At 38.5% G+C, this 23,092-nt stretch overlaps 1 protein-coding gene across 1 annotated transcript in view; it reads left to right on the top strand.

The window, feature by feature from the left end:
• cdkal1 (CDK5 regulatory subunit associated protein 1-like 1) overlaps positions 1-23,092 on the top strand; it is a 222,241-nt gene that overhangs the window by 157,623 nt on the left and 41,526 nt on the right. The window contains exons 11-12 of the mRNA XM_077575695.1: positions 7,871-8,051; positions 18,081-18,143. Coding sequence (XP_077431821.1) covers positions 7,871-8,051; positions 18,081-18,143 — 244 coding nt within the window. The remainder of the gene's footprint in view (positions 1-7,870; positions 8,052-18,080; positions 18,144-23,092) is intronic.

Below are 23,092 nucleotides of genomic sequence, written 5' to 3'. Positions count from 1 at the left end.
CCGCCACCTACAGCAGCAGAGTCCCCTTTCAATATTCGCAAAAGAAGAACAAATGAAAACGGGCATAGGTCGCATGTCCATTTTGTGCATTTTCAGTAAATGTGCTTAAAAAATTTAACACAATTGAATGGAAATCTGACTATTGTTGTCGTAGGTAAAAAAAAAAAAAAGCATGTACATTTTTACTAGCTAAAAATGCCGGAAGCGCCTCTCGCTGTTCTCCATTCAACACATAAACTGTGAGTAATAGTGCGAGAACAGAATTAATTGCAGTGTCCAGCCATGCATTCGTCCATGTTAGGTTTGTTTGTTTCCTACGGCCTTGACGCTTCTTGTTTTAGACATAGCGGCATATCTCACCCCCAAACACAATATTGATTTGTGATTGGCCCGTACCACCATTGGTTCGTATCGGTGAAAGTCAGCGGGCTCGGAACAAGATTGATTCTCAGGCACTTGTGAACTCACAAATCCAGCAAGAATCATTCTTGCAGGCAAGGTTAAACATAACTAGTTTGACCAATAAAAGTCATTTTCAATTTTTTATTCAATATATTAAGTTAACAGTTTAGGTTGTGATTTGACACAGTATAGTAAAACATTTACCTACTTTCGATGTGGTGGTACAGGCTAGCCCTTTGTTAGCTTCCCCATAATAAAACACTAGTTGTAGAGATAAACACTCACTCTTTGTAAATGTTATTTAAAAATTCTGAAGTCTTCCAGTGAATACGGTCCAAACAGTCTCCACTTTACAATCCATTCCCTCTCAGTCGCCTTTAAACTGGCTGCGGTATAGGGAAGCCTGTCATTTGCTTGAAATGACTAATGACTAATCATTTCACTTGTCAACATAACATAAAGCTAATGCTAGCTCATGTGGCCCAAATAGCAACAATGATCATATGGTTTGGTCTCGCAGGCCACTAATTTAGGATGGCTGGTATATAATAATAGTGAATGAATAAAGAAGGGACTGCTCTGCAATAATGTTAACAGGAACCATTTTGCCAACATTGACATTTTTGTGAAAAAGACCATGTTTACTAGGTCAGTGCTAAATAAATGTACGTGGGTTGTGGTTATTGTGTTCAATCTATATTCTAGTTTAACATGTCTGGTTATGTTCTAGTATGATTTTGTTGTGGCATTAACTCAGGGCTGCAATTTTACAAACCACTCTTTTCACTGTCCACCTCCGACACTACAGCAACTCCACAGTGTCACACATTAGCATTTCAGAGAACACACACAATGCAGCACAGATGGGTAGCATGGTCTCTTCCTCACAGATGAATCTGTAAATATTTACCTTCCCAGATTGTCTCTTTCACTTTCACTCTTCCATCTCTTTTGTTATACCTCCATGCCATCCTTATTTTTTTCTTTTTTTCCTTTTTTTGAATTTTTCTGTCCCAGTGGTCCTGTCTTTATCTTATCATGGGGGACCAGCTCACAGGCATCTGTTGAGTAAACATGCTTGCATCCGCATGCACACAGTTTGAATGTATGATGAAGTGGATGACTGAGTGTATGGAAACAAATACACACACAAGAGCCTCAGCAAACAAAGAGTTGATCATAAATAGGCAGAAGACAATAGTGTGATTTTTATGAGGCTTAATTCAGCCTTTTGAAGGCAGATGGTGAATGATGGTGCGATTAACATTTTAATTAATAGACTTTCATTTCCTATGACCAGATTCTTCTGTCAATGGCTGCTCAGATTGGTGGCATTAGTACTGTATAATAAATATATTGAATGGCTCAATAAATGCTACTTGATTGGTGGGATTATTGTGAAGCAGTTATGAGTAATGTTTTTCAATTTGGACACTGTCTTGGACTGTGCGTTGGCCTGGAAAAATCATACCTAGGAAGTAACAAAACTTTTAACATTTGTCATGTGTGATGTCCTGTGAGATAGGATTTAAGTCGGAGCAGTACAGTCAATTGCTAACTTAAGCTGCATTAGCATTAGCATTAGCCGATAAACTAGCTACTGCTGAATTGTTGCTGTTGTATGTCTTGATGGCCAAGATAGACCAATTTCTAGTTTACTTCAATGTTAGATGTCATCGCTCAGTGGTAGAGTTGCCAGCTCGTAACGTAAAGGTTGTGGGATCGATTCTCACCGCTCGTGACCATGTTGAAGTGTCCTTCAGCAAGACACTGAACCCTCATTTGCTCCCAGTGACACCTGTCTAACCTTGCGTGGCGGCAGCTGACCACTGGTGTATGAATGTATGTGTGATTGGTTGAATCTGATGCATTTTAAAGCGCTTTGAGCACCATGTCGTGTAGAAAGCGCTATATAAGCTCAGTCCATTTACCAATATGCCTAAAATAAAGCTTTATATAGACTATCATATTTTTTTATAGCATACGTAATAAGGCTGTAGCTATCGCTATAGCTGGCTTATTAGCCATATGTTGTGGGTCATTGTCCATTTGGAAGCGCTGTTTGCACCCAAGCTTTAACTTTGAGATATTACTTACCTCATTTGCTCCCAAAAACGTATATAAAAACGTTCTATTTTAAATATTGCCATGGTCCCAAAAACATATATATTTTTATTTTTTATTTTTTTTATGCTAGAGCATACAGAAGGCTTTGATACAGCCTCTGACCTGAAGAGATCGCTTAAAGCAATGGTAGTTATTACAAAAAACGGCCAGCAGTTGGCAGCAGAGCAAAAGAGATCAACCAGGGAGCATGTTGAAAAAAAGCTATATTCCCCAGTGTTTTCAACAGGAATGTGAATAATGATTAAACTTAGCTATATTATAATGCTAAGTGCGGCAAAACGGAAACGGATACAAATATACTTTTTTCCTAATGAAAGAAGAGACTAATCTTTCTTTTGGTAGATTCCATGTTTTTATAGCAAGAGAACACAATATTCTGTGGGCCTTGCGAAATCTGTCAAAATACAGTAAAACAGCCGGGAGTGAAGGGGGTTTCTTCAGTTAAAATGCCTGGGAGTGAATGAGTTAAGTATTTCCACATAATAGTGTTTCCTGATGATGTCATCTGTATTTTATAATGCCCCTGTCACTCCTGTAAAAAAAAAATAACAACAACCACCCCCCCACAACATGACGCTGCCACCACTGTATTTCACAGTTGGGATGGTGTTCTCGGGCTTGCAAGTTTACTCATTATGGCCAAACATTTTAATTTTAGTTTTTATCAGTCTTGAAAAAATATGTCTATGTCCCTGTGTGCATTTTCAAACTGTACTCTGGCTTTATGTTTCATTTGGTGTCATGGCAGGCATTGAGCTTGAACCTCATAAGTCATAATTTGATGAGCCAGACTTCTACAAGTCCGTAATTCTCTTTCTGATATTTGACTGATTTCTTTTGACTTTTGACATGTTCTTTCAAATACTGTACACAAACGCACAGATGTTTCTCCAATGTCTTGAAGATTCCAAAGACATGACATCATCATCATCATCAGGGTTTTCACAAATCGTTTAAAGACATAGTAATCGTACTGTAGGTAAACTTCTGATTTTTACGGAAATTAACTCTTTGACTGCCAAAAACGTTAAATAACGTTTAATAAAATCCTATGGAGGAGTGCCAAAGACGTTAAAAGACGTTTGTTTCAAAACAGAGGTGAAACTAACCATTTTCTATTGTGGATTACTGAAAAACGGAATAAGGTAGAAACAAACTTTTTTTTTCTGATGAAAGATGAGAGTCCAATCTTTTTTTGGTAGTATGTGTGTTTCCATAGTCCAAACACATAATTTTCTATGGACCTTGAAAGATCAGTCAAAATGCTTAAAATCGGCTGGCACCCACGGCATCCCTTTTCTGAAAACGTCTGGCAGTCAAAGAGTTAATAAACAATTTTGGTTATACAATTTACCTTTTATAAAGTTTATGTAAACTTTTGTTTTCAACTGAATATATGATATAATTCTGTTGAAATCACACTGACAGAAGTTTATTCCCGTGTTCTTTTGCTAGTTTTGCATTTTAAAAATAGAACCATGTTGACTTAATTGAAAGCAAATTGGAGCTGCAAACTCATACGGCATGTGTCCTGATTTCCACCCTTGGTTTGTTATCATTACCTCCATCTCTCTGTTTCTCCCACTCTGGTTTTGAAAGGTGAACAATAACAAGTTCCATTCTAACAAGGAATGTACAAATGTGGCTCTCGTTCATTATGATCTCACATCACACCTCTGTCGCCCTTAGATCTTGGAGAGATAAAGGTGTCAAAATGACAGCGTGTTGTGTGTGTTTTTTCAGCCTCAACCTAATCCACAAAAAAGTCAATTTACACATATTTTTTCCACAGTATTCAATCTCCATGTGCTGCTTTACAATTTGGCCAGATTTGTACATTTTTGTCCATCTGTGTGAATAATCTTAATGAAATAATGTTACACTGGCTGTGGACTGCAACCTCCCCCACCACCAAAGGCTACAAACAGCAAATTGAACAACTCCCGCTGGAGATTAAAAAAAAAGAAAGAAAAATATGCATGTTAATTCACTAATTTTATTTACTTCCCCTCCCACTTAATAGTCGCTTGAAGCAATATGTTCATACGCTCTAGTGACAAGAACATAACATATCAGCAAACTGCGCTAATTTATCATGTATTAATTTGTGACAACTCTTCCAAAATATTAATGCAATTGAGCTTTTAATGTTTATTGGTCTTTCAAGCCATGTATAAAGCTATTAAAACTTACAACTCTGTGGGTACATCGAAAACACCAAATGCATCTTCACCATTCGGTTGCTTTGACTAAAGTAGTTAAACAAGAAGCTTCCAGACAGCAAATATTCCTTGAGGTAAATATTGATTTAACCAATCCTTCGCTGTTTTATTTAATGCTTCTACATAATTAATTTTTCCACTACCTTCTTGCTGATAAAATTGCTAATTAGTAAAATGTGGAAGGACCAGAGTCCATCCATCCGTTTTCCTAGCCGCTTATCCTCACGAGTATCAATCATAAATCAGATGTTGTTAAATGTCATAAAGTCAGTCATAATGAGAGCTGGAAACGACTGAAAATGATCATGTCAAGTACACTTTTCACTAAAAGGTTTCTTTTCGACTAACCTAATAAATAAATAAATTAATTAATAAATAAATAACAACTATGTGAATATAATTGAGATGTTTCTCTTTTTCATTTTTCTTTAACTAACATATCTTAATAAAATGATGAACTATTCTTTAACCTGTTCTTCAGTTTCCAGTACAGATGCTTTAAAACTGGCAATTAAAAAAAAAAAAAGTTTTAAAAGAATGTAAAAAATAAATAAATAATACTCAAAGTTTTCTGTTCTATTGGGGTTTTTGTCCCTCTATTTTCCATGGAAAATGCACATTAGAGGTTTATCAGACTTCTCCTTCTTCTTTTGAGAGGTAAAATGCCCATATGCATTTCAGTGGGCGTTAATCATATGTAATTTTTTAATATTTGCTGGCCGGCCAGGTTTCTATACCCCGCGGCCAACTGTATTTGTGTATTGATGTATTTGTAAAGATTGTAAATTATCATTAATCAAGTTATACTCACTTTGGACATTTATTTTCACTTTTCCCTCCACATTTTATTTTCCTTTCATTGGGAAAGTTATCAGTTAAATCTCAGAGGTCAAGGATGATCGTGCTTGAATGCAATTGGTTAATATTAATCACCATCAACCAATTGGAACTCATCAATAGGTCACAGGTTATCAGGGGGTTGCAGATGCACAAAGTTAATGTAATCAAAGATGGCGATTGGGGAAACCATTAGTTTTTTGGTTTTGTTTACTCATTGTCTTTTTCTTTGTCTCTCAATGTCAATAATCAATAGTTAAGATTAGTGAAGTTGTTTCTCTTACTATGTTTTGAAATATGAACATGGTGAGAATTAATATGGTGCAATCTTTCTCTTTAGCGGACAGCTTGTAATCATTAGTTTGCCTTGTTTGTTTGTATTCAGGATAAATTTACTGATTTCTGTAATGCCCTGTCTTAAATGAAGAAAATGTCTGCAATTCAAATTGAAGCGTTTTACAATGTAAAAGAGAGGATGTGATCTTTTTTTTTTTCGCACCCGAGTCAGTCACTTCATTTTGAGTATTTGCTGACAGTCCCGATCCGAGACCTCAGCAATGCCTTAGGAAGAAATAAAGGGCGCAGCCAATTTGCCTCTTTTTTTTTTTCAAACTGTCCCTACACGATACATTTTAATAATGCTAAAAATCTAGTCAAACAGTTTTTCAAACCAAGTAAACAGATATAGGGGACTCAGATTAAAGAGACTCGGATTTTATGGAATTTTGTCCGACTGAAAATAGCTTCCGGTCCACATTTTTGCACAGTTAATTGTCAAACTCTGCTAATTCCAGAATTGGCCACTGTTGTTTGCTGGCGCTGTAGCTCAATTAACCGACAGACACATTTTCGGGTTGTGGCATTGTTGTCAATAGATATGCAGTGCAGACTAGATCCAGCTAACAGATGTGCAGATATGGTGGCCATGTTGATAAGGGCGATGTTCCCATCCAAGGCAATGGAAAGCATGGACATTAGTTTAGCATCACCCTAGGCACGCAACTCAAACAGAGTGTGTTACCTATTCGTATCTATGGTTGTTGTTTAATTGTACAGTTGTTGTGTATAAGTACGTCTCTCAAACATGGTGTACACAATTTTTGTACAGCATACAGTTGTTGTTTTTTTTGTCAAGCACAATTACCCCTTCACATTTGGTGACAAATGAAAACAGATAGAATCCCATTTCAAGGTCCTGTGTAATATAGACCAACTAGTCTAGTACTGAAATTAATAACATACATCTCAGTTCCGCGCAAATCCCTCAATTTAAGAGCGCTGTGCACCGAGCGACCCTTTTCTGCTCAAACCCATTTTTGTTTTAATTCGTCAGTATTTAAAACATGTCACTGCCCCTTTCTGTCATTAGTTTTCCCCAAAAGCGTTTGGATATCTGACGTTTGATGATGTTTGAATCACATGACCGGAACTGGAACTTTTTTCTTCTGCATGTTGTTTGTGTCAGAATTCCCATTTTGCTAATTTTGCCCTTTTGTGGTAATTGACAGTTGGTTTGGCCATCAGGTATGAGGCCAAATGCCTCAGGGATTTGAGCTAATCATTAAAACATGGGAAAACAGCATACATTAAAACTGTAATGTCAAGTATGCACTTGAGAGAGCTGTTTTTTTTGAGCCACTGATGATCCGGCGGAGGGTTTCTTTCACTTGCCAATGCAAACACACTATATAGAACAAATCAACTAATTTATTCCCTTTTCTCGGCTACAATTAATCCAGTGAGCAACCAGATCAATAATCAATAGCAACCAATTGCCTAAAGGTTTCCAAATCAGGTTTTGATTGGCTGAATGAGTTAATGGGGACCAGCACTGCCCCTTTACAGAAGTTTATACAGTGGTGGCAAAAATTTGGGTCGATCACAAACCTTGGCTTCATTTTTTTCCCCATAATAAAAAATTATCAAGCAGCAGTACAATAGTTGTGATGGTCGCTGTCCCAAATATTGCCAGTTATCCACTGCAGTGTATTAATTATTGAGTCAGATGTTCTTAGTCTCTTATTTCCTGGCTTACAAACACAATTCATTCAGTTCACAGTTCATCTCAAAGATGTTTGATGGGGTTGAGGTCAGAAAACATTTGTTTATTGTTGACTACATGCAAGTATCATAAGCAGTAGGAGGATTCTGGGAGTGGTGCACTGGTAATCTACAAGCGTTTCTAGTTTGAAAATGTTCATGGTCAGCCTTCCTATTGTATGTTGCAGTCATTAATTTAAAACGGAACCGTCTCACACTCTTCGTCTCTGTCTTTCTCTCAGGGTCCCAGGTGTAACAATTGCGACAGATATAATCTGTGGCTTTCCTGGCGAGACAGAGGAAGACTTCAGAGAAACTATAGACCTGGTGAAATGTTATCGATTCCCCAGTCTCTTCATCAATCAGTTCTACCCCAGACCTGGGACACCAGCCGCCAAAATGGAGCAAGTGCCTCCACATGTGGTGAGTGCGCATAAGAAGGAGAGATGCAGTCATGTTCATTTAGCTGCCAGTACGAGACAACACGCAGACAAAGCACCTTTCCCATTCAAACACGGCAAAACGAAACTTTCCAACAAATGAAAAACCCAATTTTAATGCAACTTTAATCCAAACCTCAAGTGCTTTGAAGTTCGCAATATGAGGAGTGACGTGTTCTTATTTCAGGTTACACTTCCCTTCCTCATATGTGCATGTACTGAAATTAGAATTACACACTTCAATAAATTTGTCTGTGTGGGTTAAGAGGAAACACATGCCTGCCTCTTGTCATTTAAAATCCCCAAATCCTGCTCCAATTCTGTCGTGCCTCTATAACTTCTATATAGATCCTAATATTGCTAATCCTGAAAGCTATCAAAAGACAAACCCTCATATATATATAGTCATCATTTGATGGTACCAAGTGTTAATGCGTACATGTCTTACTTTAAATGTTAAAGCCTGCTTGTGAGTTCCAAATGTCTTCCAAGTGGAAACTAAGTGGACGGATTTACTTTGGATTAGCGTATGCTATGACTGTAGTTGATGGGATGAGACATCTATCAGTCAAGCACCTATCCCAAAGCCTACAGGTCTTGCGGTTAGGATAAAATTCAATAGAATTTAAGAACTGCTAGCTGGAAAAAAACAGTGGTTCTCACAATAGGGTGTCCAATTGAAATCTTTGCTATTACTGCGGAATCTTAACCCTGTGCACAACATTTATAGCTCTCTAATGCTCTTTTCTCATGTAAAGTTGTCCAGGTAAAGCAAGGCAAGGAAGCCCATAAATAGGTCAAAAGTTTTTCAAAATGTCTTTGGTACTGAGAAGCCAAATTCACTCGGATTGCCTTTCATTAGGCTCCTCTCTTGTTTTATGCAAAGTAGTATGATTTTTTTTTTTTCTGCTCATATCTCTTTGGGCTTTTTCTTAGCAGAAATTACAATTTTATGTGAATTGAACACTTTGAGTCGTCCCTAGGTGTGAGTGTGAATGATTGTTCATCAGTTTGTGCCCTACAATTGACTGGCAACCAGGATGTTGAACATCTCTAGTTACTGTCTATTAACTCATTCTCTTCCTCATAAGCGCCATGGCAAGCCAAGACTGGCCGCCTAATCTTTATCTTCTTCTCAAAAGCTATGCTGATGTGAAATCCAGTCCAGCCATCTACAGTACAGGCATCTGTTAGTCAGTACAGAGTTTGAAATGGACAATCCTGAATTTCACCGACAAGCTTTAGTGAGACCCTCTCCCACACATACCCTTAAAAAAAAAAAAATTGCTTGTTGAATATATTCGTCTGTGGCAGCCAGCGATTAAATTCCAGTTAGTGGATGTAGATGGCAGTTAATGAGTTCAAAAGGTCATAAATATTTAGCATGGCATTTAGGAGTGCAATGATAGTTATGTTTAGCTGGCTTTAAGAGTAGGAGGTTCCTTGAAAAAAGAAATTCCCTTCTAAGGGATCTCTGTAACCTTACGTAAATGTTTGCTGTATTTTTATGCATGAGGACTTGTTAGTGAACATAAAGCTATTAAAAATTCACTTCCCGGTTGTTAATATAAAATATGCTTCAAAATTCAACAGGTTCAAGATGAAACCTAACGATAGGCACATGCCAGTTGTGCTTATTTTCTTCCTACAGAAGCTTCTTTGACCTTTTTTTCTGGAGCGTGACCTCCTATGCCGCCTTCCATGTTATGTTCCATCTTCTCTCGCATTTACACTCCCTCACTCTTTACCATCAAAGTGTTGACACATCTCTTTCATGTGGAGCGTCTTCATAAGTCATTCCCTTTGTCCCCCCCTTCACTTGATTCTCTGAGGAGACCCTGAGTGCGTCTTAGAGGGATCAATCCCCAGGCAACTGCGCAGCTGCTCCGCTTCTTATCTTTTTCTGCTCCTTTTTCTTTCTGTCGGATCGGTCTCATCCGACTCTTATTGTCAGGGGTTGGACGTAAGCAGGCATCCTTTCACACCCTCCTTCCATAGAACACCACTTTGAAAGTGAGACAGTGGGAAAATGCCCCAGCTTGTAGAAACCGTTTATAACAAATTAGACTTTTTCTAAACTTTGTTTCCATAGCTTGCTTTTCATGAATAGATCATCGACAAGTTGTGACAGGCTCTGGTAAAAGGGTCCTCATGGGTCAAAAAATTTAAATTGAGATATTCATGTATTCTAATTCTATACTTAATTCATTTTAAAATCATATACACTGCCTGGAAGAGCCTCAAAAATTGACATAGTAATTTCAATGTTGACAGGTTGAAATTCCTGATTTTAAGAAAAAAGTGTTTAAAGTTTTGCATCTTTCAAAGTTCCATAGCAACCAGTACCGTTAGAAAAAGATATTGATCTCATCTTTTCATCTGTAAGGCTAAACAATGTTCGTATTGGTTTAATTTTCATCCCGCTTAAAACAAATGAAGTGGAAATTTGTAGTGGTAGTTATAATTCTGCCACGTACACAGACGGTTCATTTGTCAATTGCGTATGTGGTGTGTCATGTAAATGACAACATTGAGGAGTGATCAAAACATTACATTATTTACAAAAAAATATTACATTACATTATTACATACAAGACATTTAAAACTTATGTGCATTTATATTAATCACTTGTGAAATGACGAGGCGAGAAACTTTGAGCTAGCTTCTACTAGACGCGCCACCTTCAAGTCGGCTGAAAACACGTTGGCTTAGTGATGCACATAGTCGACTAATCACTTATTTTCACTCACTTCAACTACAATTTTAACTTTTGGACTGCTGGGAAATAAAAAAAACAGACCTTTTAGGGAGGGTATTTCTGGAGAAATGTCAAAATGAAATTCTATTTATGGCAATTACGCAAAATTAATTTCTGTGACATGCAGACCCTTTTGCCAAAGTGGATCACATTTGATTTGTACGGATTTGAATACAATTGCTTAATGGCTTCCGTCATATTAACGGGCCACTGGCCAACCATATGGTTATGTAAAATTTTGTTAACGGTGTACTGAACGCTAACTACGTGACAAGATTAAAAACACGGTGTTAGTGTTACACCTGCTTCTGTAGGACAATTCAGCATGCACCTGCTCTTACACACATGCACACACACTTTGGTGGCAGCTAGGTGACGTTGAGACCGTGAAGGGTCAGTCATTAATAAAGTGGACCAGATGGTTTGTCTGGAACATGACTGTGCTGAATAGCCATGGGAGGGAGGGATGAGAGAAGTAGAGAAAGCAAGTAAAAAAAGGAATTTGGAAATAGAATGAAAAGAATACCTAGTGGGGAATGAGCCATTGGGCTTTGAAGTGGTACTATGTCTTTAGATAGTGCTCACCATCTTTGTTCATCTGTCAAATGTATTAGCTGAAAGTTCACATCAATTAGCTGTGGGGTCATTGGCAATTTGTATCTGGCTTGCACGATGAGTCTGCAAGCAAGCTTATGTATTGCCTTCTACATTAACACATTAACAGTAGATACTTCTGGTTTTTATTTGTTGTTTTTTGGTTTGTATTCTTAGTTGATTAGCTGCATATTGGCACTGCAAAAAAAAAAAAAAGTCAACAGAGCTTATATGTAATCTAGTCAGTGCACTGTTTTGTTTAACATGAAAAGGCAACCGGTGATGAACTCAGGCAATCTTGGGCCAACGGTCCAAGCCAGCTGACTAATTAGAGAAGCAAAGAAAACACACGAGAACGAGAGCCGGTCCAGCTGTGAGGAGGTCCAGGTGCTTTGTGCTATCTGTAAGTTATTGCCTATTGTAGTCGGTGATATATGAGAGAAAGCCGCATGGAGCGTAGAGCAGAAGCAGATGGAAGGAAAATAAGACCACAGGGATGGAGGGAGAGTCGGGAGCATGTCGAGAATATAAGGATGTGATTGCTATTAGCTTGGATCTCCATAATCATCCCCAGGTGACCGGAACTTAGCCTTGATAAATGGACTTGCTGAATGGAGTCTGTGTGTGTGTGTGTGTGTTGCGCTGTCTGTCTGAACGCCAGAAAGAGTTTCCAGTGAGCAGCTGCCAAAGCGAGTGAGAGGAGAAAAAAAAAAGTGATGGTGAACGAGATTAGTTGCTCTGTTGGGACTGTATTTTTAATTTCCCCAGATTGTAATTGGTTAAGGACTCCATTACCCATGAGGCATTGGTGCAGCTGCCCTCAAAGTAAAACAGCTGGCCAGCTACTAGTCACACTATCCCTGAGTGTTGCTATCATTCATCTCCGCCACGATGCAAATGCAAACACATGCAGGTCGGTCCCGAATGCAAACTCTTCCTCACTAATGAATATCATGGGAGCCAATAATACTTGACCAGAGGCAACAGGCATAAAGTGTGAGGTGATGCTGAAGTTGCTGTCTGGGGTCATGTAGGACATGTGCATGATTAATGAGCTTGAAGGCATAATACAGCAATTGCACATTTTCCTTCTTCAGGTTTCACTTTTACACGCAAGTGTTCAAATCACTTCTTTACTGTATCAAAAACTCGACAAGGAGTCAACTTAGAAGTGAGGCAATTTCACATGCATCCAAAAGGGATGTTTAATTCCAATCTTTGTGCTATAATTTCATTATTGGGTCATTTGCTTACCCTAAACTCTGTATAGAGAATTGTAACCAAATTGTTTTGCTGTTAAGTGTTTTGGAACACATACATAATTAGAACACGTCCCAGTGAGAGGTTGCGTATAACCACTTTATTAATCTGCTTTGTACTGTGGTTTACTAATTTGCAATGTAATGTCTCATCACATTGTGCAACCACAATTATATACCGTCGTTGTCTGAGTAAACACGATTTACTTTAGGCATTTTTAGTGGGTACATTTCAGTTTGTACAGACATGAAGAAGTATACAGTAGGAACTGTTACTGTACATACAGTATGTACATACACACTAAACAACTAAACCGTAAGTTGTTTGTTTTTTTGCAGAATACTACCTAACACACACTGTAGATGCCAAGATGCCATCAATTCACGCTCTGTGAAACAAAAGTTTTATTTTATTGTGGGAATGCTGACAGCAAACCTTTATTATTATTTCAGGTACATTTTATTCTCCACACTTTTTTGCTATGCAAAAACTCCCACATAATACACCGTTCAAATTTCAACTTGCTTCAAAAATTCACGCCTTCCTGGGAATATATCGTCTGATTCCACATTACTTACAGTTTTCACACAATTTAATGTTAAATATCAACTTTTCCTCATTCATTTTCAATGGGACAGACTGAAATTTTTGACTGGGAAACAGGAGGCGAATCCCACCTTAGACAGATTGCAGTGCAAGGTTTCTTTTTATTCATTTATCATTCAACTACAATTAATCATTTGTCATTTTCACATAATTTATTTTTCAATTTACTTCATAAGCATTCGGCATGCATTCAAATCTTAGTATTCAGCTATTAGCGTTCAGCTTTCAACAAACCCACACAATTTCGGCAAAAATTTCACTTTGTCTATTTATTTATTCATTTATTTTTTTTGCTGGGGAAGGTTACACTGCCATGACTATCTCTACTAGTGCTAATAGTATGGCTGAGCTTGACATTTTGACAACTACATTGTTTGGCCATTTATGCATACATTTTGTCAAGTCTGTTTTAGGGATTATATACCACTTTTATTTAGGTTGATATCAGTACAAGTACTCAACTATTGAGTAGCCACCGATACAATACCAAGAACTGATTCCACTAGTACTTTTGATACATAAAACCTCCCCCCCCCAAAAAAAAAAAACTGTGACAGATAATATATAGCATTGTCCTAAAAATGTCATGAAATTAATGGCAAATTTTTATCTTATTTCTAGTTCCTGATCGTAAAAGGGCCACCGGCGCGAATAGCAGTACCTTGAAATAAGGCTGGGTCCATCCCTAGTCTGTTTTAATGGATTTGTTAATATAATACCCCCCAACCACCCCCCCTAACATCATTCATTTTGTACTAGTAGCCATATGGCAGTCAAGAATATGCTCACAGAAATCTAAATATACAGTATAACCCCTTGGATACCATCACCCAATTAAACATGTTGGCACTAAACATACCCAACCACAATAATTTCATTATATATTTTGCCAAAATGTGCACAAAATGTACATGCAGATTAATACTGTAATGCCTAAACACATTTCAGCGAACAATATTCTTTTTTGCATGGGAAACACCATTTGATAAGATCAGACATTAGATTTTGTAATTCACTGTGGTTTTTATGGGATATTCCTCCTTGGATCAGGAAACTGTTTATCTATTACAAACCTCGATCATATTGCTCTCTTCGCAGGTGATAAATAGCCTTAGCAAGAGTTTGAAAACAATGTCTTAATTCAGAAAAGATCAACCTCACCCCAAGGGCTCCTGTGTCCTCACAAAACAGCAACATCTTCACGCATGCGTGTACCATGTTAGTCATAAATGAGGATGTTTTTGAGTTGTTGGCAACCGTGAGTGTGTCTGTATTGTGTGTAAGTGTAGGCATCCGTGGAATGTCACTTCCTGTTAGTCACAGCATCTGTCTCTAGTGGCAACAACAGATGGACGTCATGGTAACAACTATCGTTCCCCATCATGTTGATGGCAAATCCGCATAAACGCGCTGGCTTTGCATTGCCGGGTTGTCACTGACACAACATTGACAGCATGCTAGATTACGTTTTCTGGTTTGAAGAAAGCAAACACACCAAAGCCTAACCTATGACAATTATTAGAACGTTACACTTGTGCAGTAGCGTTACGGTCATGTTGGAGCAAATGTGGGTTAATTACACATACACAATGCTAAGTCTGCATGTGATATTCGCAGTTTTCTGAAGAAGATGCCAGTATTAAGAAGGAGAATCTTACAGGATATCGATAGTTTGTCTTTTTTTTTTTTTAGTTCATTGTTACAAACTATTTATAGTTTCAATACAGTTTTGCATTCTATTTCATTCAGTTCATTTTGTTAATTTTACCAGTCCGTTTTAAATGTGCCCAACAACTTTCGTCTGCCGGTGTGTGTGTGTATGTGCATAAAACCAAAACAGAGATGTAACCGCAGGTTAGGATTTCTCAATCCCCATGCAGTTTATTATACACACACACACACACACACACACACTGAAGGGGGTTGCAGAAGTAGGCAGAAATGGTTCTAAGGAGTGATGATGAGAGGATTGCTCTCACCTAAGGTGCTCCAGGCACATATAGTGAGATACATCGACTAAGGGGGGGGGGGGGGGGGGGGGGGGGGGGAGTTGGGGAGTGAGTGGAGAGTGAATAAGTATGAGTTCTCCCATCCTGTGGGGAAATATAGGAGATGAGGAAGAAGTGAGGGTACCGAGGGATACATATGGAAAGCCAAAGAAAAGATTGAGAGAGCGAGACAGGTTTTGAGTTGGTGGAGAGCCCCTTGACTGAGAGTGCTAGAGGGATTGAAGTGAAAACAAAAGAAACTCTTGAGGTAGATGGACATGGAAAATTATTATAGGATTGGAAGCCAGAAAAGCCTTGGGGGGAGAAAGAATGAGGAGAAGATTGAGAGTGGTCATTGGGATGAAGTAATGTGTGAACTGAAGACAGGAAGATAAGTGTACAATGAGGCGTGATAAAATGAGAGAATGGTTGTCAAAACGGTTGCAGAATAATAAAACACAAATTTGGTTGACTTTCCTGGAAAATGATCCTCTCCAAACTTCAGTTGTTTGAAGTACTGCTCATAAAAAAAATAACTAGCCTCTTATTATGTTTTCTGAAGCTACACTGATGGCTGCATGTGGAAGCAGAGCAACCTGTAGGCTTTCTTCACCAGATGTAGAGAACTGGCCTGAGGATACTACTTCAGTGGTTCTTAACCTTGTTGGATGTGCTGAACCATTTTTGTCCTAATTCAAGACAGGTATTGAGTTTACTGGTGAACAAAATGAACAGGTACCGAATCCGGCTCACTTCACCATGAATTCAGAAAGTGTTGTGTTCTGGTATTCCTCATCTCAACACAGTTTAAGGAAGTATTCCTTTAGTTTTGCAAGATCGTTAACTCTTTTACTGCCAACCGTTATCCAAAAAACAACCCCCACTATGCTAGCCGATTTCGAGCAATTTCACTCATCTTTCAAGGCAAACAAAATATTGTGTGATATGACTACAAAAACATGGTGGATACCATAATAGATTGGATTCCATTCTTTTATTAGAAAAATGAATGTTTCTGCCTTATTCCGTTCTTTAGTAATCACCATTTGAAAATAGGTAATTTGAGTGACATCAAGCGAAAATGGAAAAAATAAGGAGAAAACAAGATACATTTTCTGCACAATGGCTTTTACACTAATATTTTTTGTTTAGTGACACTCTGTGAATTAGATTTAATGTGACAAATGCTTTGATCATTCACATCATCCTTCAAAACGTTCTATTTCCTATGATCCGCCATGTTTTCATGTAATTTGATACAGGAGAGCCCATTGAAAAGAGAAAATGCTGCCATCTGCTGGCCATAGTTAGTGGGTATTTTGGGATTTTCCCACCCCAATAACAAAGCAGCACTGCACAAGACGTTGCACTGCCAATGCACGTTATTGGCAGTATACAGTGGGCGTGTCCTTAACGTCAGTTGACGTTTTTGGTGATAGAATCGCATTGCTCAACGCTCACTCCCATCACTCAACTCAACTCTATATTTATAGAGCACATCAAAAACACCACTGTTTTCTTAAGATGCAACCCACAGGCAACAGATAAATTGAAAACAGCAGAGGACCCAGAATTGAACCCTGTGGAATACCAGGCATTCCGTTATACACGTGAATTCATATTGCCCGTATTCGTCCCACCACTTTTCTTTTGCTCGACATAGTTATTATGAAGGGATTACAATAATAAATAATTCACATGACGTACCATCACAACAGCCACAACTACTGAGCGCACCAAATTATCTGCAGCACAGAAAGGCAAAAATAAAAATGTAGCATGATCACCTGCACCCAATGATGGCCAGGTTAAGAATCATTGCACCAGCTGAACCCTTTACCTATCTTCAATGAGTGGAATCAAGATGGACAAAGAATGGCAATGGTTACAAAGTTCCTTGTAGCAATACAAGTACATCCAGCCTTTCCCCCGCAGCCAGACATGGCCTAATCAGCGGGTTAATTACGCCTCTTTGTAAATGTGTCAGCGTCATGTAACTGATTGCATTAACAACTGCTGTGTATCAAACAGTCACGTCTCATGCGTGTGCATCTTATTACACATCGCAAAGGTTAAGGCTGAGCTTTGAGCGCAAATTACTTCAAAAATTACTTTCTGATACGACCGGTAGGCAAAAGTGTCTGCCTCACTTTCTTTTCCTCTGTCTTCATTTTATACTTTGTAGAGTTAATGAATTACTGTAGGCGTTGCTGTTAGCCGCAATAATTTTTCTCCATCTGCTGAAGTTACACTATAAGTTAATAAGTCAAAATGTATCACATGTCTTACATCTTTACACCATATGGCATGTTTTTACCTTAAATTAGACAGCAATAGCTTACTGGAGTGGAACGATTTTAAGGTTTGGTCTTCAGTATTAATATTCCATATGGTTGTTGTCAAAGCTGAATCCCCAAGCCCACATTTTGTAAATCATTTTATATCTTCGGTCAGGTTTGAACCTCAAGCCAAGTTCTTCCAAGTCTGAGTTAATGGGTCATAATCAAGATAAGAAGTAAAAATACTGGTGAACAGTATATAAAAAAAAAAGCTTATTAAAACTAAAATTGGCATGCTGATTCCAAAATTACAGTCACGTTTTTCCTAGCATGTCGAGTTTTTTTCTCCAAGGCTTACCTTCCACTGAGTAGCTGTATTAAGACTGTAGTAAGAAAAGCTGATTATGATTGGAGTCATCTACAGCTATGTGGAATCTTGTTTGTGCAATTACAAGTTTAAGTTATATTTTGTATATGTTTTGTGTATCTTTCTAACATTCCATTCCATCTATTTTTGCAATCACAGAAGAAACAACGGACAAAAGAGCTATCTCAACTTTTTCACTCCTACAACCCTTATGACCACAAGGTAAGGCTTTATTTTTATTTTTATCACCCTCCATCCCATGTTGCCATGTGTCTTTGTCCATCTGCATCAGTATGAACTTGTTTCATCATCAGCATGCGTCTTCCTTAATAGGCCTCAGAAGATGTGCCTCACTTGACAGCACACGTTGTCAGTCATCATTCATGTATTGTCTTAAGGGCTGTGATGATTTTGTTTTACACTTACGGGGATCGTCTCTTGTCAGCAATCTTGTGGGTAAGAGCATGTTAAGTGTTGGCTCATGATTATGATGGGGGTCCCATTTTCCTTTGAGCTGGATGCTCAGGCTTTAACTATACGGTGTGGTGATCGGTTTTCACTGAATTCAATGATGCGTTTAGCATCGTGTACAAGGCAGAAGCACCATCAGCTAAATGATGTGGCAAATCTTAGCGATTATCACCCTCTTTTCTGGAAAGCTTTACTTTTCAACACAGAGAGTCCCTCCTCACTGTGTGGATTCGAGATTTAGTTTGAATTTTTTGTAACCCCCCTTTGACTCCAAACTAGCGATGATCACTATGATAAAATCTTAATGAAGTTAAACAGCAATATAGTAAGTGCAAATAAAAATGTTTTTATTGTCATACAAGTATAGGAAGACTATAGACTTTAATAATTTAACAATTTAAAAATAACATACTCCAATTTGATGACACTTGACAGAGGCACGGGTAGTTAAAAAAGAAAATTTTGCTGCGCTTATATGATTCCAAGATAGTTCTATTTTTGCTCTTTGTCACCATGGCTACCATTGTAATTATTCTTTAGAACACAGGTGTGAAACTCAAGTTCCGGGGGCCAGATCTTGCCCGCCACATAATTTATGTGGCCCGTGAAGGTAAATCATATGCATTGACTCACATGTTTCTTTTAAATAGTCTTCAATTGTAACAACAGTGAGATATGAGATATTGTATGCATTTTTTTAAATGACCAGTCCCTCCTTTAAAATAAATTCAAAATTAGTTCAACAAACAATTATTTACTGGCTTCTGATATCAAAACTATTTATTCATCAATTTGTTGTAATTATGTGATAATATAAGGCTGCCGTGGCGAAAATAAGTTTGACACCCCTGCTTTATAAGCTTACCTAGGTGAGGTTTCATGTGGATGTTCTAACTAGCCAGAATAAACCAGTCTGCACACAATTAAACCTGAGAACTATGTAATGGGGTGTAACTCAACTTGGTGGCAGTCCGTAGTGTGATGGGAAGCATATTTTGTCCCTGGTATCTCACACTCAAACTCTTCTCAAACTGTATTTAATTTACTTAAGCCATTTAAAATGGCCGCACAGACATTTTGGGGGACACAGAATAGGACTATTAAAAGCTTGAAAAAACATGTTGGTGTAGATTTAGAACACATGTAAAATGTAACATTAATTTGCGATTAATCACAAGTTAACTCTTTGACTGCCATGGACGTTAAAAGACGTCAAGTAAAAACCTACGGAGGGCCGCCAATGACGTTAAAAGACGTCATCCAATTATTTTATTTTTTTTTAAACGGGTGGAGGAAAGCCTTGGCCAGCTGTGGTGAAAGTTTCAAGCAGATCTAGTTAGCCTAATGACTATTTTTGGCCCCTAGATGGCAGCAATGACTCTCTTTTGACAAGATTGGGTAGGCGTCAGTAGAAGACGTGAGGCGGAGCTAGAGGGGACAATGGCTGGGGAAGGGAAGAGAACATGGCGACCGGTTGCAAGCAGCTCACGCTCGAGCAGTTTTTTTCAAAGACGAAAAGCATCGACCAACGCTAAAGAGCACATTGATGACGACGATGATCATCATCGATGATGATGATGGTGACTCCGAGGTTGGAAGCATTGATGCGGCAGTAGAAGACGTGAGGCGGAGCTAGATGGCTGAAGAAGCGAACAATGGCGACCGGTTGCAAGCAGCTCACACTTGGGAATTTTTTTCAAAGACGAAAGGCATCGACCAACGGCAAAGAGCACATTGATGACGACGATGATCATCATCGATGATGATGATGGTGACTCCGAGGTTGACGCCGAAGTTGGAAGCGCTGACGCGGCGGCTATGACGACGTCATAAAGGTTCACGGGCTAGTGATGCTAACACCGGAAAAGTCAGGCGGACGTTCAATCGGACGCCGAAGAGTGCCCCGAGTCCAATGCATATTCATCGGAGTAGTGGGTATAGTCTGCTACTTGCTATTCCCCGGAAAAAAAGGCCGTCAAGAAAGTGTAACATCTGCACGCGAAACGGACAATCGAAGTGAAACGTATCTGTTGTGCAAATCCTTCTCCGTCTCCTTTCACGCAGGGCAGTGTTACAAAAAGAAAAACTGTATTTGAAACATCCACATAATTGTAAATAGTACCACAGTTGCACACATTTGTAAATAGTTTGCGAAATTGTTTTGTCAAATTGTTACACTGTTGAATGGAAATAAACGTATTTTGCAAACTAAAAACACTTTTTCATTGTTGGTGAAAGCGTTTTACAGAAGTAAAGCACTATTTAGGTGTTTGTGGCATCATTCATGGACAAAAAGAAGTGTACAATTCACTAGAGTGCATGAAATAACATCGTTTCACAAAAAGCTCTTTTTCTCCGCTTTTTGTTTCAAAACAGAGCATTTCGGTGAAACTAACCATTTTCTATTGTTGATTACTGAAGAATGGAATAAGGTAGAAACAAACTTTTTTTTCTGATGAAAGATGAGAGTTCAATCTTTCATTTGGTAGTATGTGTGTGTCCATAGTCCAAACACAACATTTTCTGTGGACCTTGAAAGATCAGTCAAAATGCTTAAATCGGCTGGCACTGGCGACATCCCGTTTCTGAAAACGTCTGGCAGTCAAAGAGTTAATTACAGAATGCATGTATTTTTGCTCGACTGACAGCCCTTATATATAATATTTTTTTTTATATTTAGGTGTGTCATTTGATATTAATGCATAGATCATTGATTTTAAAGTCACACAAATCTAAACATGTAATGTGCTGATATGTTTCCCTCTTTCACTAAAAATGATTTCACAAACCTGCTATTCCACAAATGACTGGCAAAGCCTAGAATGCTCCTGCAAGCCTTATTCAATTTCCAGAGATTGTAGACGGGCAAAATAAATCCCTGCGCATTACAAGTCCAGATAGCTGTGAGATATGTTTTACTAAAAAAATTCTAATGTCAAGCATGAGTCATCCCAGATCCACCAAGGTCTGCCTGTCATTGCCTCTGTCCTTTCACTGAGGAAATGTGGAGGCAAATCCACTTTTATTAAGCCCATATAGCTGTTAGTCTGATAGTATCTCTCATTTAACTTTAGATTCTATGGATGCCTGGCTTTTCACTTTATAGTTTTGAAGAAGGTATTGTGAGTTTACATCAGTGTGCAGTTTGTGTTCACTTGTAACAGCAACAATGCATGCGCAATTAATAAAGGGTAGGGATAAGTCTGCGTCTTTACGGCAATTGCTGCTAATACGCGTTTGGCAATGTGGGAAAAGGTCATTAATAAAGGCTGAGTTGCGGAGGGGCTGTTGTGTTTGTGGGCCTTTATTGTTTCAAAGCTGCAGGCTACAACCCATAATGAAACAATGTTTTTTAAATGAACTAATTGTTGTTTTATTACTAAGATTGTGTCTTAACCTCCCATGGCTAATGAAAAATCACAAGAGCGGTAAATGTCAACCTTCAACACAGACTAATATTGACACTCAATGGGATTAATGAAATATTAGCTAGCTTCTTTATTGGGCTTTCTATCTTCCTGTCATGTAGTTGATGTGAGTTAAAATGTTTTACTTGTAAATATGACATTAGGTTATACATTTTTATTTATATGTATACATACAGTGTCGAACACTGCCCCCCTGGTGTGTGTTTTAAGAGACACGTTGCGAGTGGGCGTGCCTCTGTGTGTTTGCAATGATTAATGTGAAGTATCCTGTAGCCAGATGGTGCTGAACTAGGCCCATCCATCAGCAATGAAAAGACCAGTGGGCAGAAACCTGGCAGAGCACTTTGTCTAGGGCCAGTGCCCTGCATCACACGCACACACACACACACACACGCACACACTCTTTCTTAGACAGCACGCACACTTGCATACACAAGTAAGACACATTTATATAGTGAGCTCACAGAAATGCTCCATTATTAAGTAATGTTTTTCAACATATAATAATATTTAAAGAACAGAACACGTTTGCTATCCGGCATAATAAAAATAATCATTTGGGTATACATATAACTGTTTTTTATAAAAAGATATCTAAGATAACGTAAAATATCGAGATTCGTATCGCCTTGAAGGCCATGTATTCGGATATATGTGTATCGCGATACATATTTGATCTTGACACCTGTATTGTGATACGTGTTGTATCGGGAGGTTGTTGGCAATACCCAACCTAGTGGCCCAAGCATTTTGTTTTTTGATGACCTCATGTGTGTAATTTATTTGAGTCTTCTCCTTGCTAAAATTCGGATTGTTGTGCTTACTAGTGCTGGCTTTTTCCCATCTATTTATTAGTACTCCAGTAAAAACTTGCTTTGCTAACCACATAGATACCGCAAGGGTTTATGGATAAGAATACACAAGCTTACACCTCTGCATTTTCTTTTCAAGTTTTTGCCCCTGAAGGCTTTGGCCAAAGGTCAAAGTTGTGAGACTCATGCCCGTGTGTGTGTGTGTGTGTGTGTGTGTGTGTGTGTGCGCACTCAGCTGGTTCTCATAGTGCTTACAGTGGCCCTTGCCCCTGTCACCGTGTGCTGTCATAATCTCCCGAGAACATACAAATACAGATGCCCACATCCATTTTCCATGCTGTGTGCATAGGCCTGAATGACAAGAGTGACAGTTTGCCTTGCAGCTAGAGGGAAGGGACAAGCTGTCAACATGGACTGTTGCACCTGCTCAGCCCCACCAGGGACGGCAAAAATTGAAAAT

The sequence above is a fragment of the Vanacampus margaritifer genome, chromosome 9 (assembly GCF_051991255.1).
Source record: "Vanacampus margaritifer isolate UIUO_Vmar chromosome 9, RoL_Vmar_1.0, whole genome shotgun sequence".
Classification (NCBI taxonomy): Eukaryota; Metazoa; Chordata; class Actinopteri; order Syngnathiformes; family Syngnathidae; genus Vanacampus; species Vanacampus margaritifer.
This window is presented reverse-complemented; position numbering and strand designations above follow the sequence as displayed.